The sequence below is a fragment of the Bombus pascuorum genome, chromosome 12 (assembly GCF_905332965.1).
Source record: "Bombus pascuorum chromosome 12, iyBomPasc1.1, whole genome shotgun sequence".
Classification (NCBI taxonomy): domain Eukaryota; kingdom Metazoa; phylum Arthropoda; class Insecta; order Hymenoptera; family Apidae; genus Bombus; species Bombus pascuorum.
In genome coordinates, this window is record NC_083499.1 from 8,652,391 (window position 1) to 8,680,182 (window position 27,792).

The window sequence follows — 27,792 nt, forward strand, 5'->3', positions numbered from 1 at the left end:
AAAACATGCGAATGTTGCAAATTAGTGTAAAAATAAAAATAATAAAAATTCTTTCGTGAATTTCCTCGTTGCTTTCGAAATATTTAAAATGAAAAAGAAATGCTACAATATTGCAATCATTCGACACTGGTTCGACAAGTTTTATATTCTTCGAAGCATCCTTCTCGTCGATACATTAACAATAATAGATATACATCGAGAAACTGAGTTACTCATTTCTAAAAGTCATCTAAAAGTGTTATCTAAAAGATGTAATTTCTTAGAATATTAGTCATTCGATGGTCCTCTTTTATATACATAAATTTGTTCATATTCCGAATATTCATAGTGCAATAGAGAAAGCTCGAGAAGGGAGTGATGATTTACATAATTGACTATCTGCGTGTACGAATGTAATGCGGTTTGCTCTACGGTTTTGATTATGTCAGCCGTCGCGCCACACCATTCGTACATGGCATACATATGTATTTACTTGCATGTCACTTGAGATATAAAATCGATTTAATCTTCTAATTATTTTCCAGTAATTAACTATTTGTTTCCGACTTTGCAATCGTTTCAACAAATTCGTCTCTCTTTGATTACCGATTGGCATTCATTAACCAGAGATGATCGTATCTAGAACGGTAATAGTTCAACAGTCGAATATCATCCACAAAGGATTGAGAAATGTTAAAAGATTGGAAATAACGATTGAAAGATCCTTTTATGCTTTTTCTCTGTTGAAATGTCAGGATATCCTTTAACATCGTATATTTTAATCATGTTCTTCTATCACCCTCGAAAAAAAAAGATTTAAAAAACTTAATTTACCGTAGAGTCGATAAAAATGAAATTGTGACAACTTTCGGCGAGAGTATTTAAAGAGCAAATCAGGGTAGATATTAAATCGATGGGAAATTTTATGAAGAGGAATATACTCTATCGATTCCTGATTTATATTAAGCTATTTTGGAATTCGTAATCGTGAAAAGGAAAATAGAGAAGCACTATGATCAGTACAGAAACGTTTATTCGTAATCTATATATAATTTATAAACAATATGTTGTCGGCGTTTACAATGGAAAGGTGATAGACTTTTAGCCGGGCTTAATAGCCAAAAATCTATCGATCCTTTTTTGTTTCATATAAAATCATACAAGAACAAATATTATCGCCGTGGCATTTTTTGATTACATATTTACAAATTTTATTTATGAATAGCTGTATTACACACACACATATATATATTAATATTAGCATGTTATACATATATATTACCATATCGTATATTAATTATGTTAATTACTACAACCTCTAATAACAATCTTAGTAAATTATCGCGCATACATATATTTAAACGCCAGCGTATTTGTAATTCACAGTGGTCGTTCGTTGTCAAGTGTGCAGCATTAATACACCTTCGTTTCCTTTCTGATCTGGTGTGGTACATAATTTATTGGACGAAGTTGTTTGACGTAGAATGTCGCAATATTTGTTTGGCAAATGAACTCATGTAATTCCAATGAAAACTTAATTTTAACAAAAACGTACATTGCAATAGTGCCCATAATGCGTGTATTAACAAATTATTTGGAATTATTGGTACGAATAATAAATAAATGCAAACAAGCGACAAATAAATATTGATAAATCATGTCACGCATTTATTTTCGAACATCCTGCCATTAAATCGTTTTGTTTTTAACTTGCCATAATTATTATCCAACCTTCCCTCGCATGTGTCCATTTTCGCAATATTAACATCGTTGAATAAAATTATTGTGTATTCGATGAGCTGTGATAAATGGTAAAAAAACGTGACGTAGGGAATAAAATATACGAACGTAATTATTATTTCTTATCGAGTTGCTCTGTGCTTCATTTGGAGGAAGTTTAACACAAGATTAAGCTTACTTTGGTCTTAACAAATCTGCCATTCGCAGCAATGCTCGAAAGTTAAACGGGAGTTCAATTGATTTTAAGTCCTTCGAGCCCCCAGCTAGGTCTTGAACTTTCGGTATTTGTCCTCAATGAAACAACAAATCCTATTATGTTCTACCATTCAAGGTTCTTCTCTTATTTACGCATTATACCCGTACAAAACATTTCTATACTCTCTATCTTCTCTTCGATTTTCAGAACAAGGTTTTTGTATATTGTACAATAACATCGATATTACGAACACAGTGCTTTACGATTTCAGAAAATCATGTACGTATCTAGATACAAGAGTATTCATTTAGACAATCAGTTTATTATTGAAAAACACGGTTCCGTTGAAAAGATGATTAATCTTAACAATTTAATGTAATACTTTACAATTTCTCCTCGCTTAATTGTTATTAACCTCTTTATTCGCAAAACTTACGTGATAGCTTCAATAATTATTAGTCGCCGGTATCATAAATCGTCGATCTAGAAGGTGAACTTTCAAATAACGAACCGTTTTATATCTTGCATAAAGATCGGATGATAAAAATTTTAGCGAAATACGTTACGACAATTACTCGGAGTGTCATTACGTGAATGACATTTAAGGAAAATACTTTACCTACCCTTTTATTTTAAGGAGCGGTTTACTTTACCAGCTCCGTAATTTACCATTTTCCCAGTAAATGTGCTTAAGTCGAGCTTTTCGTAGAGGTACTAAAATCAAAAAATACGACGTTTCTAGTTAACTTCAGAAAGATGTGTAGCCTCTAGAGACGCGTGGTCTGTAGACCCTTTAGCCTACATCATACGTAAGTGCTCTGTACATCTGTTTGCTGCGTGGCGGGCTGCCATTTCTTCATGATCCTAGGCTTGAACAGGTGACCAAAAGTGGTACGGAATTGTCTAGACATAGAGCAATAGAGGATGAAATTAATAGCGCCATTTAGCAGGGCAAGGATGTCCATTACTTCGCCGAAATTATGATAGCAGTTGCGAAAGAAACAGTCGCCCAGGACGCCAGACAAAAGACCCAGAATACCCTGAGGGATTTCTGTGACTAAGAACAAGAGTAACACGGCAACGAGCATTTTGGTTGTTCTGTCTGCTCTTTTCTCAGACTTGCTTGGCCTCCTTGGTACTGACCCATTGCCCATAGTGCCGGCGTTTTTGCATTGATTGTAACTCTTCAACGCCTGCTTCCTCCCTTTTGCTCTGGAACATGATTCGAATCGATAAACAGCTTTCTTTAATCGTTGTTTTTTTTCTTCAAAATTCTTTCCTTTAATCGGAATATTTTACGTGGATAGGATTAACAAGTTAAATAAAGTATTCTGAAACTGATCGATCGAGCAACAAATTGGATCAGTTCCGCTGTATATACCTTAATGTTGCGAATTTCTTTTTGCGCGAGGAATGAATAAAGAAAGTAGGGCAAGCACGGTAAAATTTCTATTTCGTACTGTTGGACAATAAATTGTAATTTACGTTTGATACGAAGTTACTGCTGTTAGATTACCTGTAAAGAGCTTTTATCAACCAGCAGCTAATGACGGTAAGTATGACGCAGGGTAAAAGTTTCACGACCACTCCTAGCACCCAGAAATTTAGCTGATAGAAGAAGTCCTTGTGCTGCGAGTAGTCCGCGTCGACTGTGTATGCAATTTCCAGGGTGCCATTTTCGTTCACCGCTTGTCTTCTTATCTGTCAATTGAGGGTTCAAAAAATATTTGAATAAGTGCTTGAATTTCACTCGAAATTTAAGGTTAAGCCTTTTAATCAAAGAATTAACTTTTTAACTTAATTTATGTACTTACTCCGAATACGAGATAACTCGGAGCACAGGCAACGAATGGCGCTAGAAAACTGCTCCATAGAGCCGTTTTGCAACGAGCCGCTGTACACCAGGAATTGTACTGTGGAAACCTGTGATAACAAAAGAACAATGCGTTTCATACCGAAGCTAACAAAATTACTCCTTTATTCTGCCAACGGTATTCCTGCTTTTCTCATTTTTCATCGCCCATTTTTATGAATATTTCAAACGTCTCGTAACTAGGAAAATTATATCAACTTATTTAAATCATATTAATTATTTATGCAAATGAAATACTCGACGATGTTCGTAGTTGTACAACGTTAAAGGAACAACGTTCGTACTCTCATTTGTTTCCTTAACTCGTGCTCATCTTACAAGACAGAGGAATGTATATTCCGTAGTCGGAACGCAACAACTGACCTGCAAAGGCAAATTGTTCGAGCGGAGATTAGTTAGACAGAAATTTAAGTTTTAAGTTTTGTCGATATTATACGTAAAACAAAAAAGAATAACTTATGAACTGATTTTTATTCAAATACTTTCGTCGAGTCCTTAGCTCCTGTTAAGCGTCCCTATCGATTCTTCGCCTTGTCTTAAACGTAGATTTCTTCGTTTCATTACCCGTTGTTGAATTCATTTATAACGGTGAAATAATTCGAACGTTCTTTTGGTGTTTTAAACAAGAGACTCGACCATTTAACGTACGTAATTGAAAGAGTTAATCAAAGGGTTTGTGAAATCAGATATCGATCCACTTTATTTCATAGTATAGCAGTTGTGATTGCTCTTCGAGCCTTCGAGTTTCAAAATACTTATCGTTAGTCGAGAGTTTGTTCAATTGATCAAAAGTAGTGGAACTCAAACGGATTTTAATTCGATCTTTGATCGAACCGCATCATTAAGATGTCGATGTCAACTTAAATTGACACAAGTAATATGTTATAGGTTCGTTTTATTCGCTTGGTTTCCTATGGAAGTCAAATTCGGAGTTAACAGAGGAAACGGCTTCTTTAGAAAAAGAAGAAAAGAATTTGAAAGCGATCTGACGGAATAGGTCGGTTTCGTAACTTTAATTCCATCTGATCGAAACTGACATCCGCCAGAAAAATGAAACTACCGTGAAATATGGTCCTTGAGGTACATATAGCTGAAGTAACTTAATCAAACGAATGGAATCGATATTTTCTTGATTTGTACCACGTATTATCGTGGTAACCCCCTTATCACCTTTCACTTCCTTTTTCACAGTTCTTCACAAAGCAACGCTTTGTTTCTGCATCACTCGAAACGATCCGAATACTTGACAAGAACGTGCTGCTTTGATCGTAGAATATTAAAAATGAAAAAAGTGATCAACGATTTCGAATTAATACTCGACGCGCTTTTTTCCTATGCACTCTTTGAATTCGACAATTTAAAAAATCCAATTTGTTTAAATTGATTTCGCGTTTCAACCTGTTACCAGCTGTCGATTACAGTACGCACATAGTCGTGTGAATTTCAAATACTATGACATCGAAGTTTCGAAAGCCTGTACTATTAAATTTCGCAAGTGACGGAATGAATGTATCTGATACATATCCAATTTTCAGCTATCAAATTGGGGCTATATCTTTCCTATTTCATTAACATTTATCTCGTTTTTATCCATTGCAACTGTTTCAAAAGCATTGATCATTTAGTAATTAAAGTTTATTGCTCGTTTTTAAATTACCAAAAATCTTAATGATATATGTTCCAAGGTAACTGTATAATAGTTTCTTATAGAAGAAGTTTCAGATAACGTTATTTAATATTTCCAATATTTTCTCGTCCACCCGAACAGGAGAATGGTAAAAGGGAGAAATGATTGGAGGTAATTTTCCATTATTTGTTATCGAAGAGTTTTTTCATGCTCAATTATTTTGTCATTTAATCATCATTCTGTGTTCAATCATACGTGCGTAATTGTATTATTTAAAAGTTACTCGTCACGTATAGTCGTTTCATCGGAATACGATTAATACCGCTTTGAAATGCAAAATACCACATAAAATATCAGGTACTCAAACGTCAAAAGCAACAAAGTGAATGAATGGTCGCTATGGACATTGTACATTGTATGTCGTATCACATCTTTAGATCAATAACTTTATAGTTCTATTTCAGCTCACAATATTTCTAGTTCTCATCTATTATTCGCATATATTTATAACAATTTTTAGATATTCAAGAAACTTGGACATTGTTTTTGTTCGAGAGTATCTTAGAATTTATCTGTTTTTCTTTTGGAAATTTTACTTTATCACTTCGTCCTTTGGAATTCCTTTTTTTATGGTAATGATCACTGTTTCTATTACATCGATGTTTTAATTTAAGTCTTCGTTACATAGGATACAATACAGGCTTCTCAAAGCGAAAATGAGACAATTACCATGATATTGGTAGAATCTGTATATGCATTTCTATGCAACAAACTTCGTTAGGCAAAGAATGAATATTCTTTTTTTTCATTAATTTAGAATTGTCCCAGAGGAAATTTCCATGAGTTCCTTTGAAACTCGGATGTTTTGCCCCTATTCTACATCATTCTTCGTTAGTTATGAAATAACTACATGTGGCATTAATTAACTAACGAAAGAGGAGGGAATTTCTTTGAGAGGGACGTACTAAAAATTTTGGGAAACTAATGACGTTGTGAAGGAAAAATATAATTATCATTGTAACGTTATGACGCTGAACTCTCTTGGTATCTGTCTGACTATAAACATTTTCTTCACTTGCGCTCGAAACGAACGAACCTTTAAACAAAATTTAAGGAAAAATGTTTGAAGACTATTCTAAAATTTCTAGAGTTTCAGGATGGAATGATAAAGGCGATTCTGACGTAAGTTAACAGAATATCAACGTTTCTCATTAAGCACGTGTCTCATTAAGACTGAAAAGAGATTCTCATGGGAACGTCCTTTATGAGTATAATATAAACAATTGCAAGAAGCTCGGTAGCATAACCAGTGATGATATAGGTTAAAGATATTTCGCGAATTAAATTTTGTTTTTCCTTTGCTGGTTATGTAGCTTCAAAAATACGTTTTTCCTTGTACGCTACTTACCATCGACCGCGCTACTTTTTTCGCAAAAAGGCAACTGTGCGCATGACAGATCCGCGAACTTATCCGTTCCAATTCTGCCAGAACATTAGAAGCACTTTAGAATCGTGCAATATTAATGGAACTTACCAAGCAAATAATAATAATTAGAAATATATTCGATTGCACGTTAGAGAATAAATTGCAGCAGCTGAAACAACTAATGTGTTATACATATTCTCCCACGCCACTGTTCCGTGTCATGAGCATTAATAGGTATATTATGCGGACCATAAATAGAGATTAGTTACGTTATAAACATTCTGTGAGTAAAGGCGAGGGAATGATATAGATACATTTTACACTAAAAATGCAATTAAATTAAATACTTAAATAATGAGAAAGCTAATTTCAATTCAAATAGAAATTCGATATTATCCATGAAACATACTCGATCATAAATTTCCAATATTCCGAGAAAACAATAACGAAAAGCGAAACGATGTAATTAAATACAAATAGAGAAAACCGATTAACGATCGCGCGGATATATTATCGAGATATTGAGGAACAGATTATTTTCTCGAAACTTCCTATAAATTCTACTAAATATTATCTCTATTTTCTATTTTCTATTTTCCCATAGTAAATGACGTATGGGTGCGTATGGATCGATTTGACACTCTTCTTGTTTTCACTTTTTATCGCGTTATTTAAAGCAGCCTTGCCGCGTTTCATCTCGGTCAAATATTTCTCCATCGTCTATCGTCACGATGTCTTCTTTGTCAATAATACATCGATCGAATGGAGTGGTTCTTTTGCAGAAAAGCACGGGAACGTGCTTTCTGTTTCCTCTTTTTCCATTGCACGTTGTTCCCGTGGAGATGGAACGTTAAGGAGGAGGAGAGAAGTCAACGCGCGAAAAAGCACAGCTTCTGACAAAATCTTTAATGGGATTAAATATCAAAATACTGCATCAGTGATCGGTAGAGACCACTGTTTGTTTCCTCCTTGTTTTCCCGTCAGGTATTTCTATTAATACATTCTATCTTTGTTCCAAACGCGAACGGTTTAAAGATTCTTTCGTGTTGATTTCACCGACTCGTTGCACAATTCTGTCACACTCTCTGATTCAATATTTGTACAGGTGTAGGAAGATGGAAACTCCGACGTATTTGGCATCGTGCTTAATGTAACGAGTTTCCAAGCGTGGCTACTGTTGTAAAAAGAAACTATTCAGCGTTTAGTTAGACGATACAATACTGTTCAATGCATCACGATTCAGGTATTCATCTATTCGTAAAATCGGAATTTCGTGTGCTTGTGTGGAAAGAAATTCTAATTACTTAATTATATAATAGTTTCTTAGTGTGATTTAAAAACTAAGGACCAATAATTGCTACAAGTAAACTACAGGGGGTTAATTTATTGAAAGATTCCTGACATATCTAAAATTTTATCTCGTAACAAAAAAGGAAGGAGAAAATTATCCGATTCTGTGCAAAGTCATTTTAATATTTAGATAGCATATTTACTTTACCGATGTATCTTGATTATTTCATAAAAGGAAGCATCGCGTCAGCTGCTCTCCACGGCTGCTTTAATTTAGAAATCAGTAATACGAGCCATTCGAGAAATTGTCTTCGTGCAAGAACTCGAGAAAACGAGAAAAATGAAGCGTAATGTTCCTCTGTGAAACGTCATGCAGATGCCTTATTTGCGCGAGCAAATGCTCCAGTTGCCAGTAAAACTGCGGCAAGTGTACTTCGTTAAAGAAAAAATATCTCTGTAGCGAGGAGAACGATCTACCTTATCAGAATTATGCCTCTCGTATCCTTTAGTTATCACTCGATCCTTTGCTCGATATCTCTTGTCACACTGTTATTCAGATACACGAAAGATTGTTGAATGCAAGTTTTGCTATACTTAGCAAAATATATCAATTACAATACCAAAAAACTCAACAACTTTTATTCATTCGATAGATACTTCTTATCAAAATCGTCGTGTAATTTAGTATCTTGTAAATCGATTTAGCAATCGGCACCGTTCTCACATAATAATCCCTTTCCGTATTATCATGATCGTGTGCTATAATTTTATTCGGGATATCAGTCCATTGTATAGGATGTTTTAGAACGACTGATAGGTTATTCTACATGCGAAAATAAATTTGAGAAATAGAATATGTAAAGCTTCTTTTAATACACGTGCATCAAGAGCACGTGTTTTCCAAAGATTTTATTTGATATTTTTAAATTTGCATATACTGGTAGAATAACCTGATGGTCAGAAACGATGTTATTTCGAATGCCTGCTGCGTTTGTAACTGAATTTTCCTCGTGATCTAGGAAAGTGATAATCACGCTGAAGTATATCGAAGTATACTCTAGTTTCGAATATATTCTTTGTGGTTCTACGATGAATTCCAAGCGTGTTATGGAATTAGCTTTTAATTTACGTTCACATTTCTACTGTCGCAAAAGTAGTACTAGAACGCTAGTATCGAACGATCGATACGGTTTAAATGCTGCAACCATACATAAACGTATTTAATTCCTTTGCAGCAACTCTATAAATAAAATTTTAATGCTTAATTATTTTAATGGTGCCCAAATATTTTATTTAATTGCTTGTATCAAAATTGTTTCTTTCTCCCAGTGGAATTAAATAAAGAATTGTTTTTGTAGCAGAGAAAATGTGGAACCTAAGTGAACGATTTAGTGAATTACTCTACCATATAAATATTGTAAAGAGTACTTTATTTTCAATATTTTATATATTTTAAAATTTTTCACACATACATAAACATCTGCAGTGTAATTATCGTTCTTAAAAGCGAAGGAAATTCAACAATGGCCATTGCATCAATTCGTTTTGACATCACAAACATGTAATTGAAATACAGTTAGTAAGTTAAAAATTGTGGGGTGTGATTGTTATCGAAAGACCTCAGGCATTCTATTCACTCATTCACGTTCTTCCACGAATGGAAAAATCCTATATTTTTCGTTTAAAATCACAAATATTAAATAATTCCTGACCCAATTTGTATGGTTTCGTATTAATCGAGGAAGTTACTTACTAAGTAAAAATTGAATTTAAGTGAAAAATATTAATTCAGAACGAAACATTTTACTCACGAAATCCATAGGAACGTGATTAGATTTGACTTCAGATTAAATCTCTAGCTGTAGCATTTTCCAAAGATAATCGCGGAAAATTGGGAGTCTCAACGGCGCACTGGAACGAGACAGTAATACAAAATCATCTAGCAAATATTCAACTGACCTGACGTTTTCTTCGTGTGTTCGTTGGACATAACATTTGTGTAACTTCTGGAAACTAAGCATGCTTTTCTCTCAACCAGAATTCCCCTTTTTCCTAGTTTGTTGTGTCTCTTTCGACGTGTTTCCATTTATTCACGTTGTACTTTATTACTTAGGTCGTTTCGTTTATTTGTGAAACTCTACTCTACTTAATATTTCATTCAATTTTTAATGAGCATACATTAAAGCTCCTATGATCGAACCAAAAGATCATCAACATTAAAACTACCAGAATTTAATGTATATCTCGATATATTATACACAAATGAATATAATTTGAGCGATATAATCCCTCACTCTCGAATAACGTAGAATCATAGCGGATCTGATCTTCGTCTTTAAAATCCTCAGTTAGTTAGTTCATACTCATTAGAAGAAGGAGGCAACTTCTCCATATCGCTTCATATCCGACTAGCTTAGGTATTCATAACTTCGATTGCATCAATAGACTTTGTTCAATTGCGAACGGTATTCAACTTTGTTCAACTGTCAACTCACTGTTTCACTCATGGTATCTCAGATGAAACTCATGTACTCATGTGTCCGATACAAAAGTAATGCCCGTTAAATAAATAACAACACGGATGCCTATATTTATTTAATAATTGAAAAAACAAAAAGTAAAAAGCCCGTAAATGTGACAAATTTGGTAGTTCTAACGTTAAAAGTTGTTACTTGCGTCTATTGCTATCTGAGTTAATACCATCCAATTTTTACTCGTGACATAAAATGGATTTTTTCCATTCACACGATGATTTTCTGTTTTGGGACCAACATGACTGAAGGACGATTACATCTTAGTACTGTAACTTTGTTACATTACTTTCTTCTTCCTTTAATTACCACATATAGCTGATAGAATCATGTAAAGAGTCTTTAATCGTAGAATGAACCTGATCAAGCGATGATCTATTGATAAAGGTTTCATTATCGATCATATTGTATCGTATTGTATCATTTCTGGGAATTTCGGAAGAGGAATATGATAATATGCTTTGTCTTTGACAAATGAACATGTCTTGAATACAGATGCATCAAACGGGTTGTTCATTCGCGAAATTATCTTGTTAGTTTGCATTGATAAATCGGTCGATCTGCTAATTTTCAATCGGGCTTATGATCGGCACGAGTAATGACGGTTTAACATGAATATGTACGCTGACGTATACTAAACGCTGATTGAATTTTGATAGAACGACATGCGTGATAGATTTTCAGGGAAGTATACGATAAAAATGGATAATCCGCTTCGTAGATTGTTATTCGTCTACTCCATACATATCTCGTGGATTTTCGTGTTCGAGAATTTAGAGAAAGGTTATGAGAACAGCTGCACATGGATTAAATATTTCTCAAAATTGAATATGACGTATTTTATGTGTGAGGATTCTAGTTTCGTGTCATGTACCGCAAGGATATGAAGTTGATTGGTGTAAAATGTTTCTTGAACTTAATGATCATTTGAGGCTTGGAAGAAAATCCAATCAGTAACGGGAAGTTTGATACTTAAGACGAGAAACTTCAAGATGGTAATCTATAGTAACTGATAGTTGGTAAATTACTTTGTTCTCTCCAACGAAGATTAATTATTACAAAATTGGTCCATTTACGATATTTCCTGGACAATTTTCTTTGAGAAACAAAGACATCCGACTAACTGAAAGCTTGCCGCGACCTAACTAACCAACATCTATTCAAACTTCGGTTCGAAAGTAGGCGATATCAAATGCAAAAGTTAACAAGTCAAAAATTAATCCAACGACGAAGCACTCGCGTTATGGACTACCGGTTCTGAAATCAGATTCCGTAAAAGTTACAACTGTATTCTCTACGACTTTGTATACCTGTTTACCCTGCTTCATTTTCTCGAACTTATTTAGGGCTTCGGTATCGTCGTGACTTCCGAATTGATAACAGAACGAAATTTCGCTCGTATTCACGCGGAAGTCGATTTTTTAAGGAAATGGAGAAACAGTTATTTATCTTAAACAATTTTCTTAGTTTTTTGAATTCTGTAAAAGGGATATTAGAAATTTTTTGCATTTCGATTAACGAAAGTTTCTTGTCTCGATAGAAGTAGTTCCGTCGATAAAAAAAAGTTTTATGAACCGATGAGGGAGATTTGAACCTGCAGGAGGTCTATAAGGTTAGCTCCTAACTTACGGGTCCTGATAACGTCAATCTTGATTCGTGAGATTTAATGCAGAAGGTTTATAAATGGTGGAATTCAATAAAGTCCTAAACTTGGTAGCCATTGAATTAATTGTAAAAGTTGAGAGAATTTTTATGATTAAAGGGACTAACTTACTTTCTCCATCGTACGAAGGATGCAAACATCTAGCGTATCGAAAACCGATATGCCGTTTACAATATTTATTCCAACCGATGTGTAGGTACGTGTATCCGGACGTTCTGTTTCCGATTCTACAAGAGCTTTTACTCCATTCCTTAAGCTTTACTTTTATCAGATTGAAAATCCGTTAATCGTAAATTTTTGTTTTGTTGACTCAACTTGGTGCATGTTCGCAAGGTAGTTACTAAATGCAAAAGGACCTGGTAATTGCACGCGGCAATATACATTTCTCGTCTTGAACACGATGCCGAATTCTATAGTACGATAACGGAGACGAAGTAAAGCATCCGCAGAAGCAGACCTTAATCAGGACAGCAGTAACCTAAGCGGAAACCGCTGGGCATGTAATTTGAAATTCGTACCCGCTCCGTCCAATAAAGCGGTTGCTGGATCGGAATCCTACTCACCTAATAGCGATGTACCTCCAAACGGCTAGCGTGAGCGTGATGGCGATGCTGATGGTGTGCAGCAACTGCGTGAAGTGCATGTGGAACAGTACGAACACCGCCCATCCATAAGGAAATATCTGCCTCTTTGGTAGCACGATGTACATATAAATAGCGAACGGAATGTACTCAAGCATTACGAGCATATCGGCTGTTGCTAGACCAGTAAGGATTCGATTTATGGGCGCCGTTACCATGTCTTTCCTTGTTAGCACGATGATATTTAACATGTTGGCCAGGGTACCGAACAGACAAACTATCAACGCCGCGTAGCCATGATAATTCTTGTATTCGAGCGCCAGATCTCGAACTGTGCCGTTACAGTAGCAACCAATCTGGTCGTTGCTCGTTTTATAGTTGGTTAGATTGCCGAGAAAGTTTTTCGCGTAATCGATATCTTCGTCCGTGATATTCATACTAAGCAAGATGTTCGAATAGTTATTCGGCCGACTCATGGTGTTTATATGGTGCAACAGGAACCTCAGACGTTGTAACGTTGCGTTCAGGTTCATACGGTACCAGGTGTTTTCGTAGTGTATGTGATAGGGCATCGCATTTCAAGGGATAGCTGCATCGTTGCTTCTCTTAGCTATTCTTAGCTGCTCTTGCTGTTTGGTCACGTACAACGTTTATCTATTATGGACCTTCGATATCTAATCATTTCTAAAGAACGGAGATGAGTCTGATATATCGCTCCAAAGGATATTCTCTTATTCCGGAAATAAGTCACACTACACTGGTGGAATTTTTTAATAAGCAGCAGCTGGTCTACCAGCATTTTTCGAACTATTCATGACAAATAGAACGTAATAACGCGGTATCGATAAGGTGGACATATAGATGAGAAATTTTTTATTACTTTTGCATTCGAATGGTCTCTTATTGTTTTCATGGAGGATGTATCCTCCTACGGGTTACAAACTTTCTTTTCTATCGTAGTAAGTTACTTCACTGAACATCAACTCGTATTTATCATAGTCGCACGCGAGAACTTTACGATTCAAAGAAACGTGTGTTCAATTTATCGTGCACTGGAAATGCATTCGGAGATGCGACTCACGTGGCCGAGAATTTGTCTCTCACCCTACTGAACGTCGTTCTCGAAGAGCACCGTATCTTTTTAACTTTTCTTTTCGCCAAGGGGGAACCAGTTCTCTCCTTTCCACAGCATATTGCTATCGATTTCACATAAAATTCAGAAAAATGTCTTTGAGAACTGAAACTCGTAGATATTCGTTGGAATACCTTAGAGATATTCGGCGCAACGCTGTTAGATGCTTGAAGACCGTCTGCTGTTGTTGTTCCACGTTTCGAAATTTTAATTTTGTAATTTGCATTCTTCGCATATACTTAGATTTTCCATTAGATCTTGCAACATTTTTCCTCTTTCGTAACTTGAACTACCAACGACCCGCTCTCGGCTGAAGGAATTTTCTTTGCGATTTGGCTTCTTCGTAATCTTCTCCCTGGTGACGTTCCACTCGCGTTCCACAAATCAGTTCAAGGTTCTTCATTCACCGTGGCTCGTTCCTTCGATAGGATTCACTTTTACGAGTTCCATCAGGCTTTCTAACCAATTCATCCATTTCATCGATCGTTTTTTTTTCGTTCAACATATTTTTCAAACATTCTTCTAGGAAACCGGTCACCTTCAACCCTCTTAGAACAGACGTTCTGTCTTCGAAGCTTTACCCGGTTCTTCCGATCCTTTCACTCTCTTTATTCCTTCCTTTTACGACTCACCGGCTCCCTTTCTATTTACTTACTCAATTTTCTCCCAAAACACTTTACAGTCACGAAACCTTCAGATCAAAGCTAGTCACGCGCGGTGATGTTTTCCTAACCCATGATATTATTTACGATTTCGGCGCCAGTTCCACCCAAGGGATAATCCCGCGAGACACGATCAAGGCATTAGCAGCGAATCTTGACGGATTGGAGCTTCTACAGGAACCGACGTTTCGTCAACCGAAAATCGATTCCATAGATGGAATCGATGTCTTTTCCGCCTGTGATCTCGCTCATACGGCAATATTCCTTTCGAAACGGCAATATTCCTCTCGAAACGTCAACAAGACACCCGATCCGAGTGGAAGATTATGGAGTTTCGATCGAATAAGTCTTACGCGATTTTCCACGATATCCTCTCCGATTTCTTCAGAACTCTTTAACGTAGATGTTCCCAACAACCTGGACCTGAAACAGATCGTTCGATTTCGATCAAACGTTCGTATACAGGAGGGAAATGCTGACGTTGTCTCTTTTTCTCCTTGCCATAATCAAGAAGTAGATATTCTAGTGATTGTCGATAAGAAATGGAAATAGATAAGTTAGTAAGATATCAGAATTCGTGGAACGTTCTGACGAATATCTAAATGCTAATTACGAGGAAGGTGTCTTGGCCTTGTGGTGGTAACTAGACTGCGAATATTTATATGTCTTTATAGAAAATTTAAATATAATGTGATAGTAAAACTAGATGTTCCTTAAATTATTTCAAACTATTATCTTTACAATCTGGCTAATGACTAATCTCTATCGTGAAACTTTGTTCTTTCGAATATTCTATATGCTTATGCTATATACTTTCCACAGAATTGAGTAGTTTGTTTGGCGGAAAGTGTATAAACTGAGTAAATGTTCGTAGATAGTCGTTGCTGCAAGGACCTAGTAATGAGAATTTGAGGCATGTTTTTGCGACGCAATAATTTCGTAGAACGAAAGAAGAGCACGGAGCGACGAACAAAAGCTAACGAAACATTAATGCACATTGATCATTAATGTCATTTATGCTTATGTCATTTCATTATGTGACCAACAAAACTACTAAATATTACTTCAATATTTGGATGTTGAAAGTTGAACCAGTTAACCGCGAAATTTGGTTTTAGAAATCTCTCATGGGATTAAGTCGTGAAATGCGTAAATAGACGTCGTGTATACTCGTCAAACGCAGTTAACTGGTGAAACGCTCAAATATTTACGACGAGACAGAACGTATATGAAAACACACTATTTGATTCTACTAAGGGGATTGTTATTATAACGTATATAGAAGCTGAAGATAATACGAATACATAATATATAGGACACATTAACGGATGCCATATTTATTTCGTTAACGCAACGGAAAATTTCAAGATCGCAGTTTGTTATTCAAAAAAAAAGAAGTTTGCAAAGCAAAGAAGTAGATTGATGGAAAAAACTTCAGATAGGACGAAACTTTCCAAACTGGAGAGCTTTCGAAATTGAGAAAGTAATCTCCTGGTTTGTTTGCATTTTTATAATAGCGAAGAATCTGTCTCCTTGGAAAATGTACACGTGCCGATTGCGACAAATTTTAACCTGCTTGTTCTCGTATTGAGTTCTAAAGGAGAAAGTCTTATGAACAGTAATTTGGATGTTAGAAAAAAGAATGGAAAATAGAGATGGACTTTTGCGGCCGTTGATTATATTATACACACATATTATACACAGGCTTGGGTATTTTGCAAATAAAATATTTGAGAAATAATTTCTTAGATTTACATCATGTAAAATTTTTGCACGGTTGGTGTGTTATAAGGGATACATCAATGACAACTCTAAACACTTTAATCTGCTTATAAACTTTCGATGCGTGTATAATGTTTGTTTTATTAATTTTCTGTACCGATGCAAACTCCTCGAACTTCAATAGATTACTCCTTCGTTTGAGTTGCTTTCTAGCTTAATTGCTTCTTGACTACTTCTCTCATAGAATCTTTAGCGTATCCTCTGACATTATGGTAACTAAGTATTCTCCGATACTATACCACTGTAGTATTATAAATCTCGTAAGAGATAGATATTGTAGCATAATCTGCTGATATTGTTCTATAATATTTCACAATATTCATATGTGAAATTTTAGGGGTGACCACGCATAGATGTCGACATATTCTGCTATATCCGTACATTAATTTGTTTTAACATCTTCGCAATATAATAATCAGATATTGTGAAAGTTAAAATTATACAGAATAATCCTTGAATTCTCCACAATTTTGCATACTCGCTTACACTACTTCTCCTTTGTTAAATTTACTTGAACCTTATGATACTACCCTCGTGACTTTCTAATCGATAACGGGAAATTTCATTCGTTAAACGCGTTGTCGATACCGCATTTTCGCCGTCGGTTTTGTTGTTATATTATTAAAACCCGCCCGCGTTGTCGATTTTAGCTTTTAGAGGTACATATTAGTAATTTATTTTTTGGTCGTGTTATAGTGGTGGATAATGGAACGGCGTTGACAATGGCGAGATCTATAAATGGACGCCACATACCGTAAAATCTTCCTACGAACGGTAAGTCGCATATTTTTGATTCTTCCAGTGTCCAATCATATCAAAATGGCACGGGCTACCGATTGTATTTCTTGCATGCTATGGCGAGCATAGTGATACGAGTAGCACGGAGCTCGTTTATACTTAACATTTAACATTGTATTTTATTTCTTAATTAACTTGTCGGCTACTTTCGTATGTAAGACACGTTAATTTAATCTTTGCTTTTCGTAGAGAATTTTCATTAATTAAAAAATTAAATTTAGATACAATTAAATAAGAAAGTATCTCGCGATAAGACGAACAGATTCCGAAATTAAAGAAAGAAAATTAATCGATTTTTGGTTTTCCCAAACTATTGGTTCGATGTCAGAGGTATAAACAAAATAGTTTTACAAGTAAAATATTTCCTTCCGTATCCTCGTTTAATTTAATTTTGCGATTAAAGTCATTTCTTCTTTTTGTTTAATTCTACTTTCTAATTGAAAACGTTCAATCGGAAGAGAAATTTAAACCGCTGGTTGTTTCGCTAATCAAACCTTGTAATCAAGATTTTCAGCAGACATAAAAGCAAAAGATACGTGCAATTTTGATTGGCCGTATTCATGAGCCGCAATTTATATGTATGTGCGTTCCTTATAACTTTTGTCTCTGTGCTCGCTTTATATATTTGCTCACTGCATAGTTTAATCTCGAAATTGGAAGGTATAGGGAAAAATTTGATTCGCTTTGTTAAGTACAAATTTTCGAAGTATTTATATATATTAAATTTAATTTTAATTAAAATTCGTATAATTGAAATTCTGAAAATCTCAAAATTTCAACGAATAAATTTCAGCAATTTTGATGAAAATACATCTATACCTTCTAATATTTAAACTAATTTTCATATAATATAAATTTTATATTATATGATTTTATTTCTGCAGCGTGCGCTTTGCTTTCGGGGATTGTTTAATGTTTTTCTGACAATTGTTTAATGATTTCTATAAATTAGTGAGAGAAATCGCATTGCATTATTAAAATCGATTACGACTGCTTATAGTTTTCCTCTTTAGAAGTAAGTAGCAATACTTCCTATTGCTCGTATTTGTCCACAAATTTTCGTTTATGATATCGATATTAGAGTCGCGAAGTAAACAGATCTACGAAATAAATAATTATATCGTTGTGATTGCTCTCGATTTTCGTGACTTTCCTCTTTAATATTAAGATCGTGAAATGCTCGTTATACGTAATAGCGTTCAAAGTGATTACTCGGATTCTTGTTGTAAAGGATGCTATTAAGCAATTGTAGAGTCTCTGAAGTGTTTATCTGTAACGCTCATTAGGTTTATTTTAGATTTTTCTGTAATCACCTCCTTGTCAATGGAGTCAGAAAATTATTTTATTTATGTTTAAAAAGTAAGCCATTCGCGTCGGGAATAAAACGTCAATCTTATTTCCTCTTCAACTTGTATAATTTATTTTTTAATGAAGTCAACCTTAAAAATGTTGGAGATCGCTGAGATGATTTGATTTCAGAGCTGGATTATAATAAAAATCGTAAAAATAAAAATAACAAGTTCATCTAGAATGATTATTTGTAATGAAATATTATTTACTGTAGGTAGAGTTCGAGCAAACTTTTCCAGTCTACCTGTAGCAATCATCCATTTGTAAATATAAAACAATGTGAGCTATCGATTTTTACACGTATTACGTACAAATATATATATGTTCTCTTACCCAAAGCGACACATTCTAACTTCTGAAATTTGTTACGTTTATTCATCGATATCCTTCGATTAAATGCCGCGTACTAATTTGTCATCGATGCGAAATCTTGAGATCAAGTGTAAGACAAGTTCGCCCACATGCATCGTGTGTTACACGTTGGATCATCGACTCTGTTACTTTTTACACGTGTCATCGATATCCTCTACAAGTTGTAGCCCAAACGCGGATTAAACTTGCGAATTCACATGATCCCAAAAGTATCTTATTTCGTGTAGCTGGATGTTCTGACCATAGGATTAATCAATCGCATCTGATACTTGTCTATGATGGGAATCGATTGATACACGACACGACAGATGCTCGATTACGACGTTAGATCACACGGAATGGTCCATTCATTTATTTTTGATTCCTTCCCTTTGAATAGAGACGCTGTGCGTCCTACTACTAGATCCTATCGGGTGGTACTTCTACTCTGAAGTTTATTCTGTGCTCTAAGTATCCTCGATGACTATTGCAAGTTGCGATGTGACCACTTTCGGTTCGCGTGGGAGTATGCGAGGACCCCAGAGGGTCGTAAATGCTACGGATGTATTTGGACCTTTTTAATCGAGGACAAAAACATTCTTGCGATGAGAAAATTACAATAGTACTTCTAGAACGCAATAAACATCATAGCAAAGTGAAAACAATTTCTTTCGGAAACGTAATACGTACCTACTTATCTTTTGTTTATGTGTGTGTGTTTGCATGAGATTGTTATACATAATTAAATTTATTAATGCCTGTTAGAAAACTTATCGATAATATTTGTTTCTGTGTATTTTCTACAATACGAAACACTGTCTGCCGCACAAAATATACTCTATTTCTTTCTTTCTTCTTTTAATTCTTTAATTCTAGTATATTTATTATCTGAAAAATGTGCTTAACATCACGTTGTGACGGATGGTAGTTAATTTCATTAATTTAGTTCCGAATTAAATCAAATCTTGGGCTATCTGTCATTTGTGACACAAAACGTGCTGTTCTTCTGTTAACAGAATCCGCAGAAAAATATTGGTGGTTGAAATTTTTTCAATTCGCAGAATTCTTTCATATCGTTGGTTCCATAAAAACGGAATATGAGAGTGAAACCTTTTAATTTTTCAATTTCATGTTTCTTTCGATTTTGCATCTGCAGAGAGCATAGCTGGAATGTCGTGTGTTTAAAAATTCTTCGAGTTACGAATTTTACCGATATATGTGTATATATATATATATATATATATATATATATATATATATATAAAACTATGAACTGTATACAGCGGTTGTTTTAGTTCTTGCAAACTTTTCCAAGCTTCGTATATACATATATGCGAAACTTGCGACATAACATGAGCAAAAATGTTGTACATTCGATGGATAAAAAATTTAATACATCATAAAATGAAAAGGTACGCATAAAATTAAACGATAATATAAAAGCAAGGTATAAATATAATATATTATAGTAATATAATTTGTTGGTTTATCATATGATGCTGGTTGTAATATACAACGTTTCAGCGGATGTTACTGACTTTTTTCTTTAGCTCGGTTTTAGTTTTGTTTTAATATTAAGCTCATTTGTTTCCTTTCGGCTAACTGTGTATTAATATTAAAAATACGAACTCAAGTCCTGAAACGAGAAATGTAATTCAACGTATGATACGCTTGGTAATTTTCTCATCACATCTGTGTTCACGGTATGTAATTAAAATGTTAACTTGTAAAAGGGAACTACAAATGTATTAAAATATTTATATGGTTCCGTTCTTAAATACACGTAAAAATTTTTCTTTTTTCCTATCTAATTATGCTAATGTTCGAGGTAAGTAAATGATAAAGAAACGTTAATTTAAATTCTTTGATAATAGATTTTAATTAGAATTTAAAATATTTGATTTCAGTTGCTCTGTCACTGTTCATTCAAAAAGTAAATATTGAGAAAAAAGATTATACGCGACTACGTGAAACTGTGAAAATAAAAGAGCAAGATATACGTGTTTCACTCAGAAACATAAAATAGATACACATTTAGATATTTTTAAGTAACCGACATAGTTACCGAAATTGTAGATAAATAACATTTACAAATGCCGTAGTCTGGCGCGCATAGTATTTAAACAGAATTTAATCGCCACTGTAACAATTTTTAATCAACGTGAATGCCCGACTATGACATTTTTGTAACTGGTAAACTACACTATTGGCTAACTATATCAGTTACATAAACATATCTATTTTATATTTTATATTTCCGAGCGAAACGCATATTTATATCTTGTTCCTTTTTTTTTTTTTTACTTTTTTACATTTGCATGTTTTTGGGTATCATTTTTTCCAATATTTATTTTATTTAATCCTTTTTAACACCGGTGAAAACCTTTAGGTAAAAAAATACGTCCATTCTCTTCCTGAATTCAATGATATAGACACATGAACGTTTTTTGCAGTCTGTAACTCTCATTTTGCTTTTTTCCCGATATACTACATAATTTACAACATTTCCGTGACATTGTGTCAAACATGAATCGATCAAGGCCTGTAAAGCTAGAATCAATTGAGCCGTTTTTATATTACAAAAATACAAATAAATATATATACAATACATACATACACATATACATATATACGAGACCAAACACAAAAAGTGCTTGAAATAAATTTAATTTTGAGAGATCTTCCCCTTTATCGTCTTTTCTTTCCTTCTTATACGCAATATTTGGTTTACCAGTACCATATTCTATCTATGACGAACAAGACGGATGGTATGTTACAAGCATATTTTTGATATATCACTTTCATCTAAAGATTATTGATCGCTTCGTTTGGTCGCCGTGTTCTAGTGGAAATAAACGTCAAATTCGACAACGTACCGTACATACACCGAACATTCATGTATGTGTCGATCGCTTGTTAGTTGTAAGATACATCGGTTCATCCCGATAGCACAGTATCAGATTGTCATTGTTGATTAACTTTAACCATTATTTCACCGTGACAATGCCCGTGTCAATTGCTCTTGAACTTACTCCATAAAGTTATCGATGTATTTTGAATGAGCTGATATTCTATAGACCACTATTTCTCGTGTAATTTGATAAACCCAAACATGTTTACTGTGTTTATTCCTTGGATTATTCTGCGTAGCTGTAGTCTAATCTAAACAATGTGGTAGTTTATCGTTGATATAGTTTAGTTAATAATCTAGATATGTATTAGGTATCGAGGGGAACAGGCATTGTTTCAGAAGCAAAAGTGTTGTTAATATCACTTGTAGGGAATATGAAACAAAATTATTCTAGTGTTTGATAATAAAGGCTAACTTAGAATGTGTTTATTTCCAGGGTCTTTTAAAAATTATAAAATATAAATTATGCAACTATCAGATAAATTAATAAGGATGACTTGAATCTGCTTTCCTTCTATCGTACTTTAATTTAGATTGAAGTTATCATTGGCTGATGATTGAAGCTTTCTTTGTTAAACTATCCGTACGCGAATTTTCTGCAGTGGTTCATACGTTCGCAATTTAAGACAGATATAGACAGACGAAACCGTTAAGCGAGTCATGGGATAACCTTTGGAAAATGCTGTTCGAAATTGATGTCTTTTTCCTCTCGTTCGTCAAAAGTTCCGAGGTAAAAGTCTGTCGAAAATTCTTATTGAAACGACTGAGCATTTCTAATTTTATTTTCGTTGAATCTCATTAAAATTGATGATATAAGAGGTCGAACGAGATTTCTCCGAGTGTGTCGTGAAATGATTTCTTTTTTTATCTTCAAGATTGAATACGCTATAAGGAAAGACGATTCGAATTTTTCAAGAGGAAAAATGATACAAAATCTTTTTCACATTTATACGTAAGTAAGCTACGTTGCAGCGCTGTAGTTAAAGAAGAGAGATCTTTGTATGTTTGTATACCAAGGTTTGGCATTTCTAATGAAAATGTCAAAGAATTTCATCGTACATTAAGGAGAGATTATTCTCTTCACGCATGAGTGAAAAATAAATTATTCATGATGACGTAGTTGTGGCGTAGATTGCTTTTAATTAAAACACTGTTTGTTAAAAATATTTTAGATTTGCGTGGCTGAGTAATTCAAAATATCCGCGAATATTCGCCAACGCATACCGACGTGTCTTTCTGTTCGCGTGCACTAGCATATAGGACAGAAACATAGCGGGCTGTAACATAGGCTTTTGAAAAAGTATGACGTAAAGCGAATAAAATTTTGATTATGTGCAAGCGAGTGAATCTTTTATTATAGTTCCACAAATCTGTTAACAGTATTGATTTTTAAATAGTACAAACGGTCCGTTATTTTTGTCACAGATTTGAAGCTAGTTTTGTTCAAGTTCCTCACTCTCATCCATCATTTGCCACGGTGTCCTATCTACGAAAAACCACCATTCTTCTCTAACTTCTAAAATATCTTCTTTCTGAAAATAACATTCTAGTTTCCATGTTTATTTATTTATCCGGACACGCATTTATCCGAGATACGTTGGTCGTAATTGTTCATTATCACGCTATGTTTTGATGTATCAAAGAAAAATATTTTCTCCAAGACGCCTTCGAGAAAAGGGCGACCGAGCAACGGCGACAAAACGACGACAATAACATCGACAAAACGTCGATAAAGCGACGTTGTCTTCAAACCGCCATTCCATGATTTTTATCGTAAATTATAGAAATCACGCAATTCGAAACAACGAACCGACGAAAATCGAAACAAGCATCGCGAACACGAGAAACAACGACACATCGTCACTGCGGAGAAGCTTCGACACGTCTATCGATCCATCGCGGAAAACATAGAGCGGAGCTAGCTAGTTTCCGTCTCATTGACATATAAAACGCGCATACAATTTGCGTTTCACGATAATTTCTGCGCCATTCTTCGCTGTTTTCTTCGTCTTCGTTATTTATGGTATTTTTACACGTCTCCGCTGCGCTGGGCCGAACTACATATTACTCGCCCCTAGATACACGCTTATTCATGTCCTTTCATTATTTCTATTTCTCGGGATAGATCAGATTCAAACAGCATATTTGTATTCCCTTGACTCGTCAGTGACGATTCTGATGACGTAATTCAAATACTTGATTATCGATTGAAAAAGTAAAGATGCATAGTTATCGTGTTCGCTGGTCTTGACACATACGTGGCGTTGATACAATTGTGTTTAATTGTAAATAATTGCTGTTGACTGTTTTGTGCGTTACATTACAAAATTACTCAGGAAGTTAAATAAAGCAGTGTGATGAGATGACAGTATTTTAATAGTAGGAAATACGTTATTTAACGTTCCTTGAAACGCGATTTTCTTGATGAAAATAACTCGATCCAATATTTTCCCTTAAATATTGGATAAAATTACTATATACCGCTTGAATTTTTTCATCTGTAATCTTTACCGACGGAGAGTATCGCGTCAATGTTGAAGACTTTTAACAAAACCCTGTTATGATTATTATTGACATCATGCAAACAGAAATTTCATATAGTTGTTTTATAAAACCTTTGAGCTCCGAGTTCGTCAATGAAGTCCACGTTTTGCTTTGTGACAGACCTCGCGCAAAGCAGAAATCTTTCTAATAGAAATTTTCTAATAGCACTTTTTTAGGTATATTGAATTGAATTTAGATATATCGAATATATATTGAAAAAAAATATATATATACGTAACAAAGAGTCAACGTCATGTAAACTGAATGAATTCCACGTAAACTCCAAGTTCTTTGAATACCGAATTCACTTCTAAGGTATTACCTGTGTGGGATGTGTCCACGTGAGAATGTTTATAAATCCAATTTTGAAGTATGAAAAACATAGAACATGTTCTTTGAAGTCGAAGAAAAGCCTCTGTGTGTATGAAAATATATCTCGCTGTTAAAGAGATATGCAGCAGTAGGACTATCGAAAAGTACTATAGGTATTTCATCGGCTCCCTTTCGAAAGCAATATCACATTTCTCGTAAAATATACAATACATGATTCGAGGATGAATCTGTGATGGAAGTCGGCAGGGTTCTTCTACGCATCGAATCAATCATAAATGCCCCCAAATGGACGCTCCTTTGACGTTTTGATCTACTTATATGGGACACGGTTCTCTGCGGGTAACACAATATTTTCTTTGCACTTTGTCCTTTTTACATTTAACGTGTAACACGTGTCTGAGCCAAATATTATAAAAATTGTTATCATAACATTACCGAAAGGATGGGAAAATACAGGTATGAAACACGAAAAAAGTAATTTCACCCGTGGCGATATATTTTTCGAATAAATTTACATTAGCATACCTGATTCCGAATTTTCCTCACCCTTTGATATTTTTCTCAATTTTCGCGTAAAAAAGATAGGTCGAAGTTGCGGGGTTATAAAATCGATCGGATATTGGAAAATTCGCAATTAAAAAAAAAGAAAACGATAATATTTCCACGTGGCATGGTAATTACTATTAATTATCAATGTTTATTCGGCCGCAACGCCAGGAATTGGACTTGGTTTACAAATATCTACATATATTTAAAAAGCTATCTTATCCATGGTAATTAATATTCCACGTTAATTAAACTGCGCCTTTCACAAATAGGGGAGATTTGCCCAACCTTGATAAAAATTGTTCGAGGAATAAAAAAGGAATTCAGAGAAACGGATACTTTACCGTATATTCAAAACCAAGTTGGTCATTCTATTAGAGATTATGAACAAACATATCATAGCGGACAACGAGCATTTCTTTCTTTTATTTATCACTGTTCAATTTATCAATCCATGTTTGGGTTAAGTGGGATGAAAAAGCTTTAAAAAAAATTGTATTCGACACTTCCGAAAATATCCAATATCCGGTTGCATGCAATGCGATCAAAAAATACAAAATTATAAAAAATAAAGTAGACCTGGTAACCATCGAACTATTCGGAATTCTAGAATAACGAAAACAGTAAGTACACTCGAGAAGGATCGTACGAAGAAGCGTGAAGGGAGGACAGGGTTGGTGTCCTAAAACTAAGGTTCGTGTCGAGGCGAGGTGACGTTAATGATTATTAATGGATGGTTTATTTTACTTCTTTGTGGTCCTAAACGTCACGGGTCAGAGACACATTTCTGATAACGGAGATTTTATTCTCGACTTAATAACTTCGTTATTTTATAGGTGATCCATAATCCAATTAAGAAAGCTTGACAGGAAATATTTTCAATGTGTAGCCTCATTATCAAGATTTCGCATTGGCGTAATTGTCTAAACAACAGACCATGATGAATCACGATGGCAGACACTAATGCATCGTTGAACGATTGCCATCGAGGATTATACAAGTTCTTTTGATTTCCAATTCCTTCGAGAAAAATATTTAATAGTCTGTATTTTATTCACGAGTACGAGTTATTTGAATAGCTTGGTGAATTATGATTTCACTGAATTTTTTCGTATGTTGATTTTACTGCTCCATTAATTGAAGGTAATTTATTCAGGGAAAAGAATTGTCTAAATATTTGTAAATAATTCGTTGAGAAATAAGGTTAACAAAATATTATTTTCTAATTCTTCAAGTTTTCGTATGATTATTTTCGTCGCACAATATCTTATATTGTCGCGCAACGAAATTGGTTTTCATTCGTTTACCAGCGTGGGCTATATTTTTATTAATTTCGCATGCATTCCATCTGCTTGTTTGCTGTATGTTACTGCTTGTACTCTCAGATTGTAGAAAATGATAGCAGATAACCGTCAGATAGTTATGTACCATTATTTTCTATAGACAAGAAATGGCGATTTTAGCATGTCATTTTTAAATTATTATCTCTACATTTTAAGGACAGATAATGTTTATTTTTCTCGGTTAATTCCATTTATCTAAATTGCGATAGATTAAAATTGAATTAAAATCTAGTTAAATGGAGGATAAAGAGCTTAATAGGTACAAACGGTAATTCAATACTTTCATATCCGTATTGAATTCGTCAATTGAATAATTATAAAATTAATGGAAACATTAAACATGCATAAATTAAAAAATGGATTATACTTGCTTGTCTATGATTCGTTCGTTTACTTTGAAATTTTAATTCAGGTGCACTTGTTGAAGTTGGCTCTCATAAATCGAAGTATCTTTGTCTTTTTCGCGCGTACCGATATCACGTCCCGTCGTCAATATTTCACACAAGCACACGGTATTATAGTACTAAATAGAAGACGCGAAAGTGTCGCAGCAGGCGAAATGATTCCACGCCTTTCTTCGATATATTATTCTCTGTAAATTCCTGTTCAGAACGGATTGCTACGCAACAGGTTACTTCGTTGTAAGAAATGGCGAAGTGAAGGAAGCGAAATGAAAATGAAAAAGAAAAGAAGAAAAGTCCGTGATTTACAAACGTGGAAAATTAAGAAAGAAACCAAGCCAGATATATCGACATTTATGTTTCTATAAAAACATCTACAATCTCAACGAACGATTTTTATTATAAAAAAATATTTTTATTGCAAAAATTAATTGCAATAAAAAAATGAAAAAATATTTGCACTGACTATTATTTATTTAATCAAACTCGATCTCGTAATTCAATCCATATCGAATCTTCATGGCGATTCCTAGCACGATTCCATTGACAGTTTTTAAATTAATATTTAATTAAACAGCACTGAAACAGGTTGAAATTAATGACATGTAGCTCTGATATGAAGATCATTTCGCTATGGCAACAGGTTACTCGGTTACCAACCACGAAGCAACAGTAGGACGGACAAGTGGTACACGTCGAAAACGGTTTGATGGTCACGGGGTTACTGGTGAAA

At 34.4% G+C, this 27,792-nt stretch overlaps 1 protein-coding gene across 3 annotated transcripts; it reads right to left on the reverse strand.

The window, feature by feature from the left end:
• Nucleotides 1-994: 994 nt before the first annotated feature.
• Nucleotides 995-27,792, reverse strand: LOC132913047 (G-protein coupled receptor dmsr-1). 3 transcript variants are annotated; one of them, XM_060970985.1, is made up of 6 exons: nt 27,526-27,792; nt 27,026-27,277; nt 12,889-15,123; nt 3,730-3,838; nt 3,432-3,616; nt 995-3,127 (listed from the first exon to the last, which is right to left on the reverse strand). In XM_060970985.1, exons 3-6 carry the CDS (start codon nt 13,476-13,478, stop codon nt 2,719-2,721), a joined length of 1,293 nt encoding a protein of 430 aa, XP_060826968.1. In that variant the 5' UTR covers nt 13,479-15,123; nt 27,026-27,277; nt 27,526-27,792; the 3' UTR covers nt 995-2,718. The 3 variants fall into 3 exon arrangements, with proteins under 3 accessions (XP_060826968.1, XP_060826969.1, XP_060826970.1); XM_060970986.1 differs by having other exon boundaries at nt 27,640-27,791; XM_060970987.1 differs by having other exon boundaries at nt 27,716-27,785.